The 20690-nt window shown below is 48.0% G+C and overlaps 1 protein-coding gene across 1 annotated transcript in view; it reads left to right on the top strand.

Moving 5' to 3' along the window:
* The window catches only part of LOC139279920 (mitogen-activated protein kinase kinase kinase 5-like), a 241117-nt gene that overhangs the window by 136319 nt on the left and 84108 nt on the right, over positions 1-20690 (top strand). Inside the window, exon 8 of the mRNA XM_070899242.1 lies at positions 13777-13889. Within this exon, the coding sequence (XP_070755343.1) occupies positions 13777-13889 (113 nt within the window). The remainder of the gene's footprint in view (positions 1-13776; positions 13890-20690) is intronic.

Raw genomic sequence — 20690 nt, 5'->3', positions numbered from 1 at the left:
TCCTTCCACAGACTCTGTACCATCTGCTATTATATGGACTCTATCCCTGAGGGAAAGTATCGGGAGGGAAATTGCGGTCAGAGGCTTCCTGCGGGCGAACGCAGCGTAACCTGGAACCACGTGGGCCTGGACCACCAATCACAATGTAGTACAGGTACAGGGTCAAGAACCTGGAAGCCTCAGGACCGAGGCCGCTCCGGATTCTGTGTATTTCCGGACTTCGGAACGTCTTTCCGACATCTCGAGACCGGAAACGCCTGGGCCAAGGTAGGTAGGTGGGTGGGCGGGGCAGTGGGGAGTCGGGCGGCCGAGCCACGGTGGGGGAGAGGTTAGGGGGGCCCGAGGCGGCGGTCCGGATTCCGGAACAGTATAGATTCCGGAACTCCGGATTCTCAACGCTGTACCTGTATTCTCATTCATAGTAATGGGAATTACTATTAATGAGAATACCCCTAAAATCAAATAAACACAAACATAAATAAATTTAAAAACACTTCATTTTTAAAAAATTAATACAAATTCCATTAAATTAAATGTTTGAGAAAAACTTACTTATTTGAAATTTTTTTTAAATGGGGCACGGCATAGCACGGGCGTGGGGCACGGCATAGCACGGGCGTGGGGCACAGCGTAGCACGGGCGTGGGGCACAGCGTAGCACGGGCGTGGGGCGCAGTGTAACACGGGCGTGGGGCACGGCATAGCACGGGCGTGGGGCGCAGTGTAACACGGGCGTGGGGCGCAGTGTAACACGGGCGTGGGGCGCAGTGTAACACGGACGTGGGGCGCAGTGTAACACGGACGTGGGGCACAGTGTAACACGGACGTGGGGCACAGCGTAGCACGGGCGTGGGGCGCAGTGTAACACGGACGTGGGGCGCAGTGTAACACGGACGTGGGGCGCAGTGTAACACGGACGTGGGGCACAGCGTAGCACGGACGTGGGGCGCAGTGTAGCACGGGCGTGGGGCACGGCATAGCACGGGCGTGGGGCGCAGTGTAACACGGACGTGGGGCACAGCGTAGCACGGACGTGGGGCGCAGTGTAGCACGGGCGTGGGGCACGGCATAGCACGGGCGTGGGGCGCAGTGTAACACGGGCGTGGGGCGCAGTGTAACACGGACGTGGGGCGCAGTGTAACACGGACGTGGGGCGCAGTGTAACACGGACGTGGGGCGCAGTGTAACACGGGCGTGGGGCACAGTGTAACACGGACATGGGGCGCAGTGTAACACGGACGTGGGGCACAGTGTAACACGGGCGTGGGGCGCAGTGTAACACGGACGTGGGGCGCAGTGTAACACGGACGTGGGGCACAGTGTAACACGGACGTGGGGCGCAGTGTAACACGGACGTGTGTAACTCAGTGTAACACGGACGTGGGGCACAGTGTAACACGGACGTGGGGCACAGTGGGCCTACTAGAGTAAGAAGGATGGTCTGATGATGCTCGTGACTGGTTGTTTCTTTGGCCCCCCCTCAGGAGCCCTCTTCGGACAGGCTTGTAGATGGTCCATTTCTGCCCTTTGTTTCCCAGCTGAACGGTGAAGCTGCGTATAGCTCTTGCTTATTAAGTAAAGGATAAAGGTTAACTCTTGGCATTCGGTTGTGTAATTCTGTGGAAGTCTGCTCATCGTGCAGGATAAAGATTAAGCACCAACACTGATAGTCAGTTTACACTCTGAACTGCAGATTAATAGCTCCAGAGTATTACCTTAATCTGTTTACCTGCGCTAATAAGCGTCTCACATTATTCCCCAGCTGCTCGACACTAGAGAAATGCAAACATTATTCGGCCTCGTGTGTAAATAATTTTCTAAATGCAAATGGCAGTGTCTATCACTAAATTATGTTTGTATTGTACTTTGCTACCTTGTATTCACTGATGTGTCCGAAACAAATCTATCGATAATCGGACAATGCAGAACGCTGCCTATTCTCGTGCTTGGTTCAATATCGTCATTCCACCAACATCCTGCCAATGATTGTTTTTTTAGTGAATAAATTAGGTGTGGGGTGTCCCTCGAGCCCAGCTCCTCTCCTTCAAAGGATAAGGGGTAAGCCATTTAGGACCGAGATGAGGAGAAACTTCTTCACTCAGAGAATTGTGAAGCTGTGGAATTCTCTACCACAGAAAGTTGTTGAGGCCAGTTCGTTAGATATATTCAAGAGGGAGTTAGATATGGCCCTTACGGCTAAAGGGATCAAGGGGTATGAAGAGAAAGCAGGAATGAGGTACTGAGGTGAATGATCAGCCATGATCTTATTGAATGGTGGTGCAGGCTCAAAGGGCCGAATGGCCTACTCCTGCACCTACTTTCTATGTTTCTATGGTTCCTTCCTGAATGGCAGCATGTTTGTGGTTTGAGCATACTGCAGCTGGAACAGGAACTGCGACTCTCATGGCAATTGAGGGCAGATTAAATTAACTTTTTCTTTAAATAAACTCCCGTGCCGAGGACAAAGACGCCCCCTGAAGCAGGCTCAGTTGATGCTGATTTACAGCGTGCACGGAGGCCCTGACAATAAGCGTCACAATCAGCCTGATTTGCTGAGGTGCAACAGGGGGTTAATTTGAAGCTTTTTTTGCTTGTGTGCAAGTTGTCTTTCGAAAGCTCAGAAAGAAAGTTGGCAGAAAATTGGGCAAAAAAGGAGTTGTTTGAAGCATTCACATTATAAACCTCTCGTCATAATCTCCACTTGCACTGGAGCCAAGTCAGAAAGGATAGTTGGAAACACAAAACCCATTTGTACCCACTTGTCTAATTTTATTATTGTGTTGTATAAACAATATAAATAACAAACTTGTGCAATGTGATTCATCTTTTCTGTCCCGGGTGCACTGTTGACTTTGTTAGCTGCGAGTCATCCAGTTAATCAATTTGTGGGTTCAAATCACGTCCCATTAGTCTTTAACATGTGCCTTTCATGAAATGTTACATGGTCATTGCAGAGAAACTTACAAAACAGTATTGGGTGGTGTCCCACATGTGCCATGGATATCCGTGTGTAAATCAGTTCCGTGGGTCATAAGAACTGGCGGGAACGTGTGACTTATGCACTAGGCAATGCCGCGCCATTGTTAAATAAAAACTATTGGTTATTTTTCATTTAAATCTCCATTTGATTGGGTAAAAATACAGTGAACTGGGAGGTCTTAAACAGTGGCCTGGAGACGCAGCATAATCTCGGTAAACAAAGAGCTTGCTTGGCAGAGAATATCCTTGGATTGGATTTTCCGAACTTGGGACTTGAGCCACAACTACTGCTTCATAACATTGCTGTGAAACCTCATCGAAGTAACATGGAAACGAGAAACATGGGAGTGTCGTTACATCCATTTTTCAGCTCATTTGACTCATCAAATTACAGATGCACCGAAACTTTCTCCAATTTTATCAGCAGCCCAACCAAAGCAGTCCCAGTAAAAACTCCGCGCTCTTGCCTCCGACTCCACCCCTTCCCCAGGCAATATTTCGGCCTGAGAGCAGCTCAACAGGCTGCTTGATCCTCAGCTGAGCTTCAAACCCCATATCCTATCCATCCCCTAGACTGCTTACTTTCATCTCCACTGGAAGCCAAAGGTGGGCAGAGGAAATGTTTCAAGGACACTCTCAAAGCCGTCTTGATAAAGTGCAACATCCCTACTGACACCTGGGAGTCCCTGGCCAAAGACCGCCCTAAGTGGAGGAAGTGCATCTGGGAGGGCGCTGAGCACCTCGAGTCTTGTTGCCGAGAGCATGCAGAAATCAAGCGCAGGCAGCGGAAGGAGCGTGCAGCAAACCAGTCCCACCCACCCTTTCCTTCAACGACTGTCTGTCCCACCTGTGACAGGGACTGTGGTTCCCATATTGGACTGTTCAGCCACCGAAGGACTCACTTTAAGAGTGGAAGCAAGTCTTCCTCGATTCCGAGGGACTACCTATGATGATGATGTCACGACCTCGGGACGTCCCAAAGCACATCACAGCCAACCACCAATGAAATACTTTTTGAAGTGTAACATTGTTGTAATGTAGGAAACGCAGCTGCCAATTTGTGCGCAGCACACTCCCGTAAACAGCAACATGATAATGACTGGATAATCTGGTGGGTTTTTTTAAGTGATGTTGGTTGAGGGATAAATATTGCCCAGGACGCTGAGGAGAACATCCCTAATCTTCTTCAAAGTAATATCATGGTATCTTTTGCGTTCATCTGAGAGGGTAGTCGGGGCTTCGGTTTAACGTCTCATCCGACAGTGCAGCACTCCCTCAGTATTGTGTTGGAGTGTTCACCTACACTTTGTGCTCAAGTCTGTGGCATGGCATATCCTTCTGACTCCGAGGCGAGACTGCCGCCTACTGAGCCATAGCTGACACCGAACTCTTCACTATGAAGTGATGCATCATAGTTCTTCACGGGCTAAATTTGGTCAGAATTTGGGATTGTTGCACATTTACTTTTCTTGCTGTTAGTCAGTAACTGATCACTGAGGAATCTGTACAGAATCTTTGGACTTTAGCGGAATCAAGGGATATGGGGATTGGGTGGGAAAGTGGAGTTGAGGTCGAAGATCAGCCATGATATTGAATGGCAGAGCAGCCTCGAGGAACCAAATGGCCTACTCCTGCTCCTAATTCTTACGTTCCTCTGTTCTAAATATCAGTCCAATAAGTTCCAAATTCTGCTGAGTTTGATAAGTGATAGGATTTTGTCCTCTCAAAATGAACAACCCAGATTATTTAAGAATCACATGTGGAACAACATAAAACATTGTGCTGTTTCCAAATACCAAAGGACTGATTACCCAAGTTACGCAAGAATGGAAAAGTTTCCATGTGTTATTTCCTGGTGAGTGACGCAGCCCATTAATTTGTAAAACACATTGTGACCAGATGACATGTTGTATTGAAGCTGGCCCTCTGACGCAGCTCGATAACGAGGCTCTCCCATGAAATGTTGCAACAGTGAATGGGGCAGGATTGAGAATGAAGAAATGGCCAACTGGAACACAGACACCAGAAGCTCATTCCTTCCTTAAATCACTCCACACGTATGGTTCAGTTTCTATCTCTGGCTCATATCGGGTGTGCGGGGCCAGTGCTTTGCTCACTGAGTGATGTCACTGGAAGGCCCGATCAATTTTAGTAGGCCGAGCACAGCAGGAAATTTTGGGCATTGTCCTTTTTCATTTATCTCTCTCCTACACGCACACACGCACACACACACGCACAGTCACTCTCACACACACACCCCAAAGATGCACAGTCACTCACACAAATCAACTGCCTGGGGTGGTGTAGAGGGGTTAGCGCTGGGCGATTCACTCAGCACGAGTGAACAGATGCGGGTGGGAAAGTGGGTTGAGGACACAGGTCACTGGAGGGCAAGCTGGTTACCAGGAAGAGTGGTGAAGATATGAGGTCCTCGCACATATTTGGTCAAGATGCTTGCTCATGGACAGGTTGGGTGTGTTCACATTGATATTTTAACTACAGATATGGAAGGAGTTGAAAGTTGGAATGATTCGATTATTTCTGGTGAGTCAGATAGTCTTGTTACAAGTACAGTAGCAGTCGCAAATCCTACATCAGATGTGCCAGAAACAAGTTCAAGAGAAAGTCACAATTTAAGTCAGACTTCGAGTCAGGCAGACAAACAGTCTGAAGTTGTAAAGAGTTCAAATGTAGATCAAGGGTATTGCCCTTGGAGAAAAACTCTCCTCAAGCTCAGCCTAGAATGAGTCTAAGTTCGACACCAAGTTTGGAAGGTTCTGTTTGAGAGCGAAGGAGTCCTCTTCGAAACAGAAAACAAGTGGCTAAGTTTGAATTGTAAATGTGGCAAATAAGTCCAGATCTTGTGTTGTGTATAGCCATACAAGTTATGTATGATGATTATTTTGTTATGATTACTTCTTCATTAAGGAGGGAGAAGTGTAATATAGAGCTCCACCTAGTGGACTACTGTGGGCAACTCCTGATGTATAACAATAAAAGTGTCATGTGACAGTCACATGATGTATTGGAGCCATCTTGTAAAGTCTGTGTGTTAGTGATGTCATAAAGAATATATCACGAGCTCTGCTGAAGAGGATAGCGGTGCAGCCATGAGCGGCCCAACCTTTAAAAGAAAGATCCCTTCCCTACATTGGCAATTGCTGATTGTGTTGGACTGCCTGCCTGAGATCTTCCAAAACATGTGGGAGCGTGTGGGAGAAGCCCACTATCAACTGTGCGGGGTTTCGGTGTATGGCGTTGTCACTCTGCAGTCACCATGGACAGGGGGAAATTCCTAACAGCAGCCCATGAGCATGGAAACACTTGGTTGGCTGGAATTTCTCATACTCTCACTCTGTCTCTGTCACCTTCTCTCCCTCCCCCCCCCCCCCCCCCTGTATGACACATTTAATTTCAGTCTCCTCCTCTGGCACAATCCATATCTCCTTCTCAGCTACATTTTCTCTCTCGATCTGTATCACTGTCTCTATCTGTGTCTCAATCTCGCTCGTATATTTGTAGTAGATAGCCTCATTGAATCAGCTTTGTAGCCAATACAATCTCAAACCCAGTCCAATGTCATGTTATAACTCTTGAACACAAAAAAAATTTCCTGGAGGACCGATGGCTAAATTGTTTCTCACCCTTGGTTCTGTACAAATCCTGGGTAATACCACAAGTATTGATTTGCAAATGAATCAAAATGTCAGAACTGCAATACAATGTCTACTTTTCCCTCTCCTTTCTCACCAACATTCTCTGCTTCTCTCCTCTCCTGAACCTGTTAAAGAAGGGAAAGAGATAAACTTGTATTATACAGCATCTTTCACCACCTCGGACGTGCCACGGTGCTTTGCAGCCAATGAAGTACTTTTGAAGCGTATTCACTGTAATAAAGTGCGAAACGTGAAATGTACTGGTTCCTTTCTTTGCTTCAGTTTCACTGATCCTGCTCCCAATCCAAAATATCTCAAGCAAGGGATCATTATTAACATGAGATCCTTGTGAGTGTCGGCAATAATCGCAGGGCGTATCACATCTCTCCGCACTCAACCTCCAGCACACCCCCTCTCCGGGGCCCGACCCCCGCTCCGGTGCCCGAGCCCCTCTCTGCCCCCAACCCCCTCTCTGGGGCCTGACCCCCTCTCTGGGGCCCGATCCCCTCTCTGCCCCCGACCACCTCTCCGCCCCCAACCTCCTAGCCAGGCCGACCCTCTCTTTGGGCACAACCCCCTCTCTCTGCCTCCGACCCCCTCTCCGGGCCCGACTCAATCTCCGGGCCCGACTCCCTCTCCGTGCCCGAACCCATCTCTGCCCCCGACCCCCTCTCTGCCCCCGACCCACTCTCTGCCCCCGACCCCCTCTCTGGGCCCAACCTCCCCTCTCCCCCCCCCTGCCCTGCCATCTGCACAGAGGCAGTGTTCTGCAGGAGTCACTGAATAGAGAGCAGGGCTGCTGAGGCCTACAGGGACCGAGGATTGAATCAGACACTCAGGGTCTGAATGGCTCAGCCACTCAGTGGACAAAGTAAGTGAGCTATGGGATACCACCTTAGTACCTTGATAAAGGATGGAATCACTGCAATAGTGAGAAGCGATATTGACTGAAATGATCAGGATGTTGAAACAGTTTGGGTGGAGATAAGGAATAATAAGAGGAAAAAGTCACTGCTGGGTCTAGTCTATAGGCCCCCAAACAGTAGCAACTCTGTTGATCGGAGCATAAATCAGGAAATAATGGGGGGCTTGTAAAAAGGGAACAGCAATAATCATAGGTGATTTTAACCTCTATATTCATTGGACAAATCAAATTGGTCAGGGTAGCCTTGAGGTAGAGTGCGTAAGGGACAGGTTCCTTGAGCAGTATGTAAGAGAACCAACCAGGGGGCAGGCTATCTTAGATCTGGTCCTGTGTAATGAGACAGGATTAATAAACAATTTCCTAGTAAAGGATCCCCTTGGAATGAGTGATCATAGCATGGTTGAATTTCAAATTCAGATGGAGGGTGAGAAAGTTGGATCTCAAATCAGCGTACTAAGCTTAAATAAAGGAGACTACAAAGGTATGAGGGCAGAGTTGGCTAAAGTGGACTGGGAAAATAGATTAAAGTGTAGGATGATTGATGAACAGTGGCGTACATTTAAGGAGATATTTCATAACGCTCAAGAAAAATATATTCCAATGTGGAGGAAAGGGTGTAAGAGAAAAGATAGCCATCCATGGCTAACTAAAGAAATAGAGGATGGTATCCAATTTAAAAACAAGGGCATACAAAATGGGCAAAACTAGTGCGAGGACAGAAGATTGGGAAGCTTTTAAAAGCCAGCAAAGAATGACTAAAAAAATGATTAAGAAAGGGAAGATAGACTATATGGGCCCAAATTTCCCCAGGAGTTGCTCCGTTTTTTTTTGAAGCAACTTGATTTTTCTGGAGTATCTGTTTAGTTGCAATTCTGGCCATTTAATTTGCGCCAGTGTAAGTGAGTTAGTTAGGTTTTTTTCTTAGTTTTTTTTTCAAAAGGGGGCGTTCCCAGCCACTTACGCCTGTTTTGGCCATTTAAGCGAGTTTGGCCAGCAAATAGTTGCTCGAAACTAACTTAGGCCAGCGTATGTTGCTACTTCTGTCCGCACAGAAAAACCTTACCTAGAGTTAAGGAATTGGCGCAAGTAACTACATTTCAAGCACCACCAAACAAAGCACAAAAAGTAATAAGCATTCAACAAAAAATAAAGAACGGAAGTAAATAATTCAATTAACGAAGAACTGAAGTAAATCCTACCTTCAACTAAACTCTGCAACGGCTGGTGGGGCGGGAGACCCTTCGGCCAGGTTTAAGTGCGGGACAACGCACCGACAAGCCCTTCGGCCAGGGCTAGGTGTGGGAGGGAGGCTAGGTTGATGGCATCTGAATGGAGGGAGGGAGAAGGCTCAACATGGCAGGCTGGGTGGGGGGGGGCTAGGGGTGGTGGCTGCTTCGGGCCCCTCCCACGCAGCCTGCAGAGATTCGGGCTGCGAGGAGCTACTGCACATGCATGCACACTCTCGCGCGCATGTGTAGAGGTCCTGGCACTGTTTTCAGCGCCGGGACCTGGCTCCGCCCCGCCCTCTCATTCTGCTGCGCCACGCTGTGGCTGAAGAAGACCCGAGGATTGACCAGAATTGTAAGTTAACTTTTCGGCGCACTTTTTCTTTCAGAAAGTCAGCGGACCTTCGTGAGTTGCGGCTTTTTGCGGGGCTGGGTGGGGGGGGGCGAGGAGTGGTGGAAACTTGAGCCCATTGAAAGTAAACTAGCACAAAATATAAAAACAGATAGCAAGAGTGTCCAAAGGTATATAAAAAGGAAAAGAGTGGCTAAAGTAAATGTTGGTCCCCTAGAGGACGAGACCGTGGAATTAATGATGGGGAACATGGAAATTGCAGAAACTCTGAACAAATATTTTTTATCAGTCTTTACGGTAGAGGACACTAAAAATATCCCAACAGTGGATAGTCAAGGGACTACAGGGGGGGGGGGGAGGAACTTAATCACAATCACAAAGAAGGTGGTACTCAGTAAGATAATGGGATTAAAGGCGGATAAATCCCCTGAACCTGATGGCTTGCATCCTCGAGTCTTAAGAGAAGTAGCGGCAGGGATTGTGGATGCATTGGTTGTAATTTACCAAAATTTCCTGGATTCTGGGGTGGTCCCAGCAGATTGGAAAACTGCAAATGTAACGCCCCTATTTAAAAAAGGAGGCAGACAAAAAGCAGGAAACTATAGACCAGTTAGCCTAACATCTGTGGTTGGGAAAATGTTGGAGTCCATTATTAAAGAAACAGTAGCAGGACATTTGGAAAAGCATAATTCAGTCAGACAGAGTCAGCATAGATTTATGAAGGGGAAGTCCTGTTTGACAAATTTGCTGGAATTCTTTGAGGATGTAACGATCAGGGTGGATAAAGGGGAACCAGTGGATGTGGCGTATTTGCACTTCCAGAAGGCATTTGACAAGGTGCCACATAAAAGGTTATTGCACAAGATAAAAGTTCATGGGGTTGAGGGTAATATATTAGCATGGTGAGAGGATTGGCTAACTAACAGAAAACAGAATTGAGATAAATGGTTCATTCTCAGGTTGGCAACCAGTAACTAGTGGGGTGCCACAGGAATCGGTGCTGGAACCCCAACTATTTACAATCTATATTAACGACTTGGAAGAAGGGACCGAGTGTAATGTCGTCAAGTTTGCTGATGATACAAAGATGGGAGGAAAAGCAATGTGTGAGGAGGACACAAAAAACCTGCAAAAGAACAGAGACAGGCTAAGTGAGTGGGCAAAAATTTGTCAAATGGAGTATAATGTAGGAAAATGTGAGGTCATGCACTTTGGCAGAAAAAAATCGAGAGCAAGTTATTATTTAAATGGAGAAAAATTGCAAAGTGCTGCAGTACAGCGGGGGACCTGGGGGTACTTGTGCATGAAACAGGGGCAGGGAGGTGTTACTACAGTTGTACAGGCCTTGGTGAGGCCACACCTGGAGTATTGTGAACAGTTTTGGTCTCCTAACTTGAGGAAGGACATTCTTGCTATTGAGGGAGTGCAGTGAAGGTTCACCAGACTGATTGCTGGGATGGCGGGACTGACATATCAAGAAAGACTGGATCAACTGGGCTTGTATTCACTGGAGTTCAGAAGAATGAGAGGGGATCTCATAGAAACATTTAAAATTCTGACGGGTTTAGACAGGTTAGATGCTGGAAGAATGTTCCCAATGTTGGAGAAGTCCAGAACCAGGGGTCACAGTCCAAGGATAAGGGGTAAGCCATTTAGGACCGAGATGAGGAGAAACTTCTTCACCCAGAGAGTGGTGAACCTGTGGAATTCTCTACCACAGAAAGTTGTTGAGGCCAATTCACTAAATATATTCAAAAAGGAGTGAAATGTAGTCCTTATTACTAGGGGGATCAAGGGGTATGGCGAGAAACCAGGAATGGGGTACTGAAGTTGCATGTTCAGCCATGAACTCATTGAATGGCGGTGCAGGCTCGAAGGGCTGAATGGCCTACTCCTGCACCTATTTTCTATGTTTCTATGTTTCTAAAAGGTTAGTATGCAAGTACAGCAAGTGATCAGGAAGGCCAATGGAATCTTGGCCTTTATTGCAAGGGGCGGGGGGGGAGGGGGCGGTGCGGTGCCGGGGGAGTATAAAAGCAGGGAAGTCTTGCTACAGCTATACAAGGTATTGGTGAGGCCACACCTGGAATACTGTGTACAGTTTTGGTTTCCATATTTAAGAAAGGATATACTTGCTTTGGGGGCAGTTCAGAGAAGTTTCACTAGGTTGATTCCGGAGATGAGGGCGTTGAATTATGAGGAAAAGTTGAGGAGGTTGGGCCTCTACTCATTGGAATTCAGAAGAATGAGAGGCGATCTTATCGAAATGTATAAGATTATGAGGGGTCTTGACAAGGTGGATGCAGAGAGGATGTTTCCATTGATAGGGGAGATTAGAACTAGGAGGCATAACTAGAACTAGAGGGCATAATCTTAGAATAAGGGACCGCCCATTTAAAACTGAGATGAGGAGAAATTTCTTCTCTGAGGGTTGTGAATCTGTGGAACTCGCTGCCTCAGAGAGCTGTGGAAGCTGGGACAGTGAATAAATTTAAGACAGAGATAGACAGTTTGTTAACCAATAAGGGAATAAGGGGTTATGGGTAGCGGGCAGGGAAGTGGAGCTGAGTCCATGATCCGATCAGCCACGATCGTATTAAATGGTGGAGTAGGCTCGAGGGGCCGTATGGCCTACTCCTGTTCCTATTTCTTATGTTCTTATCACATCCTTAAAGCAATGAATAATTACAATTACATTTTGGGAGGAGGACTGGGGGTCACAGCCGGTCGGTATGGGGTTGGCACATGCCCGACGTGGTGGGAACATGGGCAGAGCGGAAACCCGTTCCCGCTGCACCCGGCCCGGGGGGCAATATAGGTCCATCTGTCCGCCCTCGGTCAGTGAGACCTCTCCGCTCCACGCCCGTCTCTTAGAGGCGGTAATGGAGCTTATAGAGGGGGCAATTTCAGCCCCTAGAATTTTCGGCACTGTTCCACAGTTCTGTGATTGAGCTGGAGCGAAATTGGAGAGAGAAATGGTTGGTAAATAATGGAGGCTGTTGACGATGAAAGAACTTGGTAAAAAAATATGATCTGCAAATCATTTGAGACTCCTTCCTATAAAACCGATTCATTGATCAATTAGCGAGAAAACTTGTCAATATTGAGTTAGAACTTCCACCAGTAAGCACTTGGATCAATACTTGAAGGGGAAACATTTGCAGGGCTATGGGGAAAGAGCGGGCGAGTGGAATTCATTTAATAGCTCTTTCAAAGAGCCAGCACAGCCACGATGGGCCTCATGGTCTCCTTCTGTGCTGCATCATTCTATGATCATATGTTTCTATAAGTACACTGTCGCAAAACAGACACCGATGCTCATCGAAAGTCTTCAACTGACAGAGTACCGTTCTGATTACTGCCATCCTGCAACATCCTTGAGCTTGCTGCAAAAGGCAACTTCCGGAGACAGTCCTGCATCTCCGACAAACCAAAACATAAGCCTGTGAATGGGATGCCGTGTGTCTCAGGGTTAACAATCAACTCAATTACATCAGATATAGTACTTGTTGCCCAATGTCTGACACAATATATATCATCATCATCGGCAGTCCCTCGAGTCGCAGATGACTTGTTTCCACGTCAAAAAGTTCACAGGTGTTTTAATGAAGGACCTAAAATTCTAGGTCCCGAATTAAATCTTGGAGGGTGGAAGATGCCTGTGCATGGATTTTTTAAACATGGAGTGGCCGTTGCACACCAGCCACCACACGGGCTTGACAGAGCTAGATCTTGGTCCAGTGGCAAGGATTAACCAGGATGACTGGAGACCAGCTCCATGTACGGACCTAGTGCGCACACATATCGCAGTGTGGGCTGGCCCGTGCTGCCCCAGGGCCCTCACATCTTCTGGGCCCTAAAGCACACCTCTCCTGGGCCCTGATCACATCCCTGTACAATCTCTCGCCGCTTCTTCGCCCCGACCTCGCCACTCCTGCTCTATCTGCCCACGCTCCAATCACCGACCTGGACCTTGCTCCATCGGAGCAGGCTGGGGAGCGGAAGGAGCAGCATAGCGGCATACCACTCCAGGGAGTAGCATGTGCTGGAGCAGGAGAGCAATGGCAGTCAAAAGGGACACAATATATAACTCGGGTTATGACTGCTGCTCATTTTAATTTATTGCATGACATAAAATTATACAGAAACAAAAGTAAATCGGACCACGATAGTACTTAAAACTCTGACACTTTAAACTTTTTTCTCTAACAAAATGATACATTTATTAAATTCTCAAAGTCCGTCAAATTGACTTTTGGCCAGCTTTCTGGCATCGAACCGACCAAAAGCTTGTGGTACTTATCACAGTCTGAGCGGACTCCAAGCACATTGTTGTTATTCAAGTCATTTTCAAGGACACACTGGTGGGTCTTGAACATGATGCCACTTGAAGTACAAAGGTTTACACCTTGTTCAGGCTTCATATACCCAGCACCTGTTAAACGTCACTGACAATATAGCACCTGCCCATCATACAAGCAAGATCTCCCCATTCCTGACTACAATCTGACCGGCTTTTTCACAGACAGAACAGCACGCCAGTGACACGGGGCACTGGCACTCCAGTGACACGCAGTGGGGCACATCAGTAACAGAAGAAATGATGCACATGTGTATAACTTTGCTGTTCTCTCCACAGGTATGGGATGGCTTTTGAGCACGAGCCCACGCTACACTCCGGGATTAACGTCGCTGTGTTCCTCATGGCAGCAGGACATCAATTTGACACCTCATCTGATCTCCGAAAAATAGGTAACATTTATTGCATGAATCACCTCCATGGGTCAGAATTAGTCAGCAATGCGTGAATTACAATAGAGATTTACCTCACTGTAATCCGTGTTAGAAAGGCATAGCTGTAAATGCTGACCTTTGGTGCCTCCGGGAGGCGCTAATGGGGCAATAAGGACTTTTTGTTCAGATGCAGGTGACGGAAGCGACCCGCCCAGAATTACCCCGTGATGGCGGCGGTGAAGACGGCTTTGTGTCCCACCCCATAGTTTTCGTCCCGGGTGGCGGCGCACATGGCAGTGACGTCATCGCCCCGTGGGGGACATTGCCCCGCGCAAGCAAGGTTGGCACGGGGAGATGCCGCCGACAGCTTAGCAGGTCGCAAAACCAGTGGGCTGGGGTGCCCCGTCCGCCCTTAACGGGGAGGGCCTTGCGCTAAGGCCACCATCTTTTTTTTTTGTCAATGACGGCCGCTAGTTAGTCCGGGCCGCCAACAGGAAGCCTGGCACCCCCTCTCGGGTGCCGGGCCAGAGGCGTGGGCGAAACCCTCCCTGGTGGTCGAGTAGGCACCACAGAAGCAGCTGCAGAGTTTGCAGTGGCCCTCCGCTTTCAGAGAAGGGGAGGGCATTGTCAGCGCGGCGCTGAGTGACATCACCATGCTTTCACCCCTCTCTCACCCTGTTTGCCCCGCGCTGGCACAGACAGCCTCCAATGCCACCCGGATGTTTTTTCATGCACCATGACCCCAATTCCAGGTCAATCAGGTTCCCCTTTCGCCGGGCGATAAATTGTCATTTAATTCGAATTATGCACCCTGAACAGGCCAATTTCACTCCCATGGGCTATTCGTAGGATGCAGTTTGAATCAACATCAGGATGGGTACTGGCAAAACTTGGCGAAACTCAGTTTTTTCTGGCCATTTCATCCCCAAGTTGTATGGCTCATGGTCTACAGGGCAGTAGTGATACCCGCCCTCCTATATGCTTCAGAGACATGGACTATGTACAGTAGGCACTTCAAAGCACTGGAGAAGTACCACCAGCACTGCCTCCGCAAGATCCTGCAAATCCATTGCCAGGATAGGCGCACCAACGTCAGTGTTCTCGCTCAGGCCAATATCCCCAGCTTCGAAGCATTGACCATGCTCGATCAGCTCCGCTGGACGGGCCACATCGTCTGCATGTCTGACACGAGACTCCCAAAACAAGCGTTCTACTCGGAGCTCCGACTGGCAAGTGAGCCCCAGGTGGGCAGAGGAAACACTTCAAGGACACCCTCAAAGCCTCCTTGATAAAGTGCAACATCCCCACCGACACCTGGGAATCCCTGGCCCAAGACCGCTCAAAGTGGAGGAAAAGCATCCGGGAAGGTGCTGAACACCTCGAGTCTCTTTGCTGAGAGCAAGCTGAAGCCAAGCGTCGACAACGGAAGGAGCATGCGGCAACCCAGGCTTCCCCCCCCCCCACCCGTTCCTTCAACCACCGTCTGCCCCACCTGTGACAGAGACTGTGGGTCCTGCATTGGACTCTTCAGTCACCTGAGAACTCACTTTTCGTGTGGAAGCAAGTCATCCTCGACTCCGAGGGACTGCCTCAGAAGAAGAAGCATAATATTCGCCTGGAAATTTCTAAACCTAATGCTGGGATGTCAGAGAAAGTTTGTCCGGTGCTACAGATGTAACTCACAGTAATTACACTTGTTATTGACACCGTAATAGGGGAAGTTAGATATACATGAGGGAGAAAGGAATCGAAGGCTATGCTGATAGGGTGAGATGGACAGGGATATGAGGAGTCTTGTGTCGAGCATAAACACCAGACGGACCAGTTGAGCCGTTTCTGTGCTGTAAATGCCATGTGATTCTTTGTAATAGATACTTAAGTGGAAGTCGCAAGATATTTTATTGCTGGTACATCACTCACATTCCACCCTCATGTTCCACCGTTGTTGATGATGGATCTGCAGTCTGATTACTTGTCTGTTACCTGTAAAGTGAGCCGCTGTACATTCCCACGGCTTTTGTGTCCTATGGGGATTGCATTCCAAGTTGCAATGGAATCCTAGAAATTACTGAAGGAGGCCCTTTATGACTGCACTAGTGACAGATCTTGAACTGGATCTATCGAATCCGACTCTTGTACTGTGATCTTCCATAAAGTAGGACCTGAGTGAGTAGGATTCTTGGATTCTATTGCAACTTGGAATGCAATCCCCATAGGGCACAAAAGATGGAATGTATAGGTGCTCACTTTACAGGGACTGGTTTATTAATGTCCTTTACGGAAGCCATCCTTATGTCTATGGCTCCAGCTCCACAACAACAACAACAGTGTGTTTTCATATAGCGCCTTTAACATAGTAAAATGTCCCAAGGCACTTCACATGAGTATTATAAGACAAAGAAATTGACACTGAGCCACATAAGGAGAAATTAGGGTAGGTGACCAAAAGCTTGGTCAAAGAGCTAGGTTTTAAGGAGCGTCTTAAAGTAGGAAAGAGAGGTGGGGAGACAGAGAGGTTTGGCAGGGAATTCCAGAGCTTGGGGCCCAGGCAACAGAAGGCACGGCCACCAATGGTTGAATGATTATAATCAGGAATGTTTGAGAGGGTAGAATTAGAGGTGCGCAGATATCACGGGAGGGGGGCGGGGGGAGAATACAGAGATAGGGAGGGGTGGAGCCACAGAGGGATTTGAAAACAAAGATGATAATTTTGAAATCAACACGTTGCTTAACCAGGAGCCAGTGTAAGTCAGCGAGCACAGGGTGATGGGTGAACAGGACTTGGTGCGAGTTAGGACACGGGCAGCCGAGTTTTGGATGACCTCAAGTTTACGTAGGGTAGAATGTGGGAGGCCGGCCAGGGGTGCATTTAAGTAGTCACGTGTAGCGGTAACAAAGGCATGGGTGAGGGTTCCACGTGGTTGACTTTGAAGTAACCTAGCAAGCTCCTGGGGAGGCGGGTGGGGGTAACTTTGACCCTGGGTGATGGTGTAAAACGAGCGCTATCGAGTTTGTGGCCCGTTATACATCTCTGCTGTATTTTATTTCCATTGAAGTCGAAATTGCCCCCACTCAGTTTTATCAAACCACTGAACAACGAGGGCTGGGCAATAAATGCCAGCCTTGCCAGCAACATCCACATCTCAAGGATTATTATTCTTTTTAAATATTTCAATTAATGCACCTGTAGTCTGTTATTTTATATGTTACATAGTCGCCCGTTTGCATAAGACCCATCAGAATTACGGTGCAGTAAACCCATCATCTCGCCTCATAAATTGGGTTTTAATATCCGATTCCATGTTGATGTTGCTCAACCATTCGAAATGGTACATATTTGCATGATCAGGCATTGCTTCTGCAGCATATTGAAGTGTTTGCATGATGTGCTCTGCTGTTAAGATTTTTATGTAAACTGGGACAAGTCAACCGAGTGTTTATATATCTGCTCAAAATTAAGTATACATCAAGCTACTTTGTACCCACATGGTAAATGTTACTTGATCCTAAGCAAAATACCGATGTGAAAAGGCCACATAGCCCTTTTCCGCTTATTTGTTCACAAAGAAATATTTGCACCGACCACATTTCCCCTACATTTCTGCTCCATTACCATACCTAGAAGTGTATCCAAACATTCATTACTCTTTGAATGAAGAAAGTCTTCCAGAGTTCAGTTCATTTTCACCGGGAACGGTCGCAGAGTAGAAATGTTACCGGACTAGTAATCCAGAGTCCTGAACCAATGATCCAGAGACATGAGCTCAAATTAAATTCAGTTTGTTCATTAAATCTGTAAATATACATCAGTAATGGTGACCATGCAACTATCGGATGGTCGTAAAAACCCATCTGGTTCACTAATGTCCTTTTAGGGAAGGAAATCTGCTGTCCTTACCCAGTCTGGCCTATATGTGACGCTAGACCTACAGCAATGTGGTTGACTCTTAACTGACCCTGAATTGGCCTAGCAAGCAATTCAGTTGTGACAAACCGCTGCGAGAAACAATCAGAAGAAGAAACCCGGACGGACCACTTGGCACCAGCTTCGGACAGGACAACAGCACACCCAGCCCAGTCAACCCTGCAAAGTCCTCCTTACCAACATCTGGGGATTGTACCAAAATTGAGAGAGCTGTCACACAGACTTGTCAAGCAACAGCCTGACATAGTCATACTCACAGAATCATAACTTTCAGCCAATGTCCGAGACTCCTCCATCATCATCCCTGGGTATATCCTGTCCCACCGGCAGGACAGACCCACCCGAGGTGACAGCACAGTGGTATACAGTCGGGAGGGAGTGGCCCTGGGAGACCTCAACATTGACTCTGGACCCCATGAATTCTCATGGCTTCAGGTCAATCATGGGCAAGGAAAGCTCCTGCTGATTACCACCTATCACCCTACATCAGTACTCCTCCATGTTGAACACCATTTGGAAGAAGCACTGAGAGTAGCAAGGGCATAGAATGTACTCTGGGTGGGGGACTTCAATCTCCATCATCAAGAGTGGCTCGGTAGCACCACTACTGACCGAGCTGGCCAAGTCCTGAAGGACATAGCTGCCAGAAGGGGCCTGCGGGAGGTGGTGAGAGAACCAACACGAGGGAAAAACCTACTTGACTTCATCCTCTCCAATCTACCTGTCGCAGATGCATCTGTCCATGACAGCATTGGTAGCAGTGATCACCGCACAGTCCTTGTGGAGACAAAGTCCCATCTTCACACTGAGGACACCATCCATCGTGTTGTGTGGCACTACCACCGTGCTAAATGGGATAGATTCAGAACAGATCGAGCAGCTCAAAACTGGGCATCCATGAGGCGCTGTGGGCCATCAGCAGCAGCAGCATTGTATTCCATCACAATCTGTAACCTCATGGCCCGGCATATCCCTCACTCTGTCCATTACCATCAAGCCTGGGGACCAACCCTGGTTTTTGAGGAGTGTAGAAGAGTATGCCAGGAGCAGCACCAGGCATACCTAAAAATGAGTTGCCAACCTGGGGAAGCTGCAACACAGGACTACATGCATGCTAAAAAGCAAAATCAGCATGCTATACACAGGGCTAAGCGATCCCACAATCAACAGATCAGCTCTGCAGTCCTGCCACATCCAGTTGTGAAAGATGGTGGACCATAAGTTGGAGTAGGCACCATTAACATCTCCATCCTCAATGATGGCGGAGCCCAGCACGTGAGTGCAAAAGACAAGGCTGAAGCGTTTGCAACCATTTTAAGCCAGAAGTACCAAGTGGATGATCCATTTCGGCCTCCTCCTGACGTCCCCACCATCAGTCAATTTGATTCACTCCACGTGATATCTTAAACGGCTGAGTGTACTGGATACAGCAAAGGCTATGGGACCTGACAACATCCCGGCTGTCATGCTGAAGAACTAGCAGTGCCTCTAGCCAAGCTGTTCCAGTACAGCTACAAAACTGGCATGTACCCAACAATGTGGAAAATTGCCCAGATATGCCCTGTCCACAAAAAGCAGGACAAATCTAATCTGGCCAATTAACCTCCCCATCAGACTGTTCTCAATCATCAGCAAAGTGATGGAAGGTGTTGTTGATAGTGCTATCAAGCAGCACTTACTCACCAATAACCTGCTCACCGATGCTCAGTTTGGGTTCCGCCAGGACCACTCGGCTCCAGACCTCATTACAGCCTTTGTCCAAACATGGACAAAAGAGCTGAATTCCAGAGGTGAGGTGAGAGTGACTGCCCTTGACATCGAAGCAGCATTTGACAAGAGTATGGCATCGAGGAGCCCTAGTAAAACTTTAAGTCAATGAGAATCAGGGAAAACTCTCGACTGGCTGGAGTCATACCGAGCACAAAGGAAGATGGTTGTTGGAGGCCAATCATCCCAGTCCCAGGACATCTCTGCAGGAGTTCCTCAGGGCAGTGTCCTAGGCCCAACCATCTTCAGCTGCTTCATCAATGACCTTCACTCCAGCATTAGGTTAGAAGTGGGGATGTTCGCTGATGATTGCACAGTGTTCAGTTCCATTCACAACTCCTCAGAAAATGAAGCAGTCCATGCCCGCATGCTGCAAGACCTGGACAACATTCAGGCTTGGGCTGATAAATGGCAAGTAACATTCATGCCACACAAGTGCCAGGCAATGACTGCCTCCAACAAATGAGAGTCTAACCACTTACCCTCGATATTCAATGTCATTACCATCGCCGAATCCCCCACCATCAACATCCTGGGGGTCACCATTGACCAGAAACTTAACTGGACCAGCCACATAAATATTGTGGCAACAAGAGCAGGTCAGATGCTGTGTATTCTGCGGCGAGTGTCTCACCTCCTGACTCCCCGAAGCCTTTCCACCATCTACAAGGCACAAGCCAGGAGTGTGATGGAATACTCTCCACTTGCCTGGATGAGTTGCAGCTCCAACAACACTCACAAAACTCGACACCATCCAGGACAAAGCAGCCCGCTTGATTGGCACCCCATCCACCACCTTAAACATTCACTCCCTCCGCCACAAGCGCACCGTGGCTGCAGTGTGTACCATTTACAAGATGCACTGCAGCAACTCGCCAAGGCTTCTTCGAATGCACCTCCCAAACCCATGACCTCTACTACCTAGAAGGACAGGGGCAGCAGGCGCATGGGAACACCACCACCTGAAAGTTTTCCTCCAAGTCACACACCATCCTGACTTGGAAATATATCACCGTTCCTTCATCGTTGTTGGGTCAAAATCCTGGACCTCCCTCCCTAACAGCACTGCGGGAGTACCTTCACCACACGGACTGCAGCGATTCAAGAAGGCGGCTCATCACCACCTT

The sequence above is a fragment of the Pristiophorus japonicus genome, chromosome 14 (genome assembly GCF_044704955.1).
Source record: "Pristiophorus japonicus isolate sPriJap1 chromosome 14, sPriJap1.hap1, whole genome shotgun sequence".
In the NCBI taxonomy this organism is placed as follows: domain Eukaryota; kingdom Metazoa; phylum Chordata; class Chondrichthyes; family Pristiophoridae; genus Pristiophorus; species Pristiophorus japonicus.
Note: the sequence above shows the minus strand (reverse complement) of the source record. Positions and strands in the feature narration are given on the sequence as shown.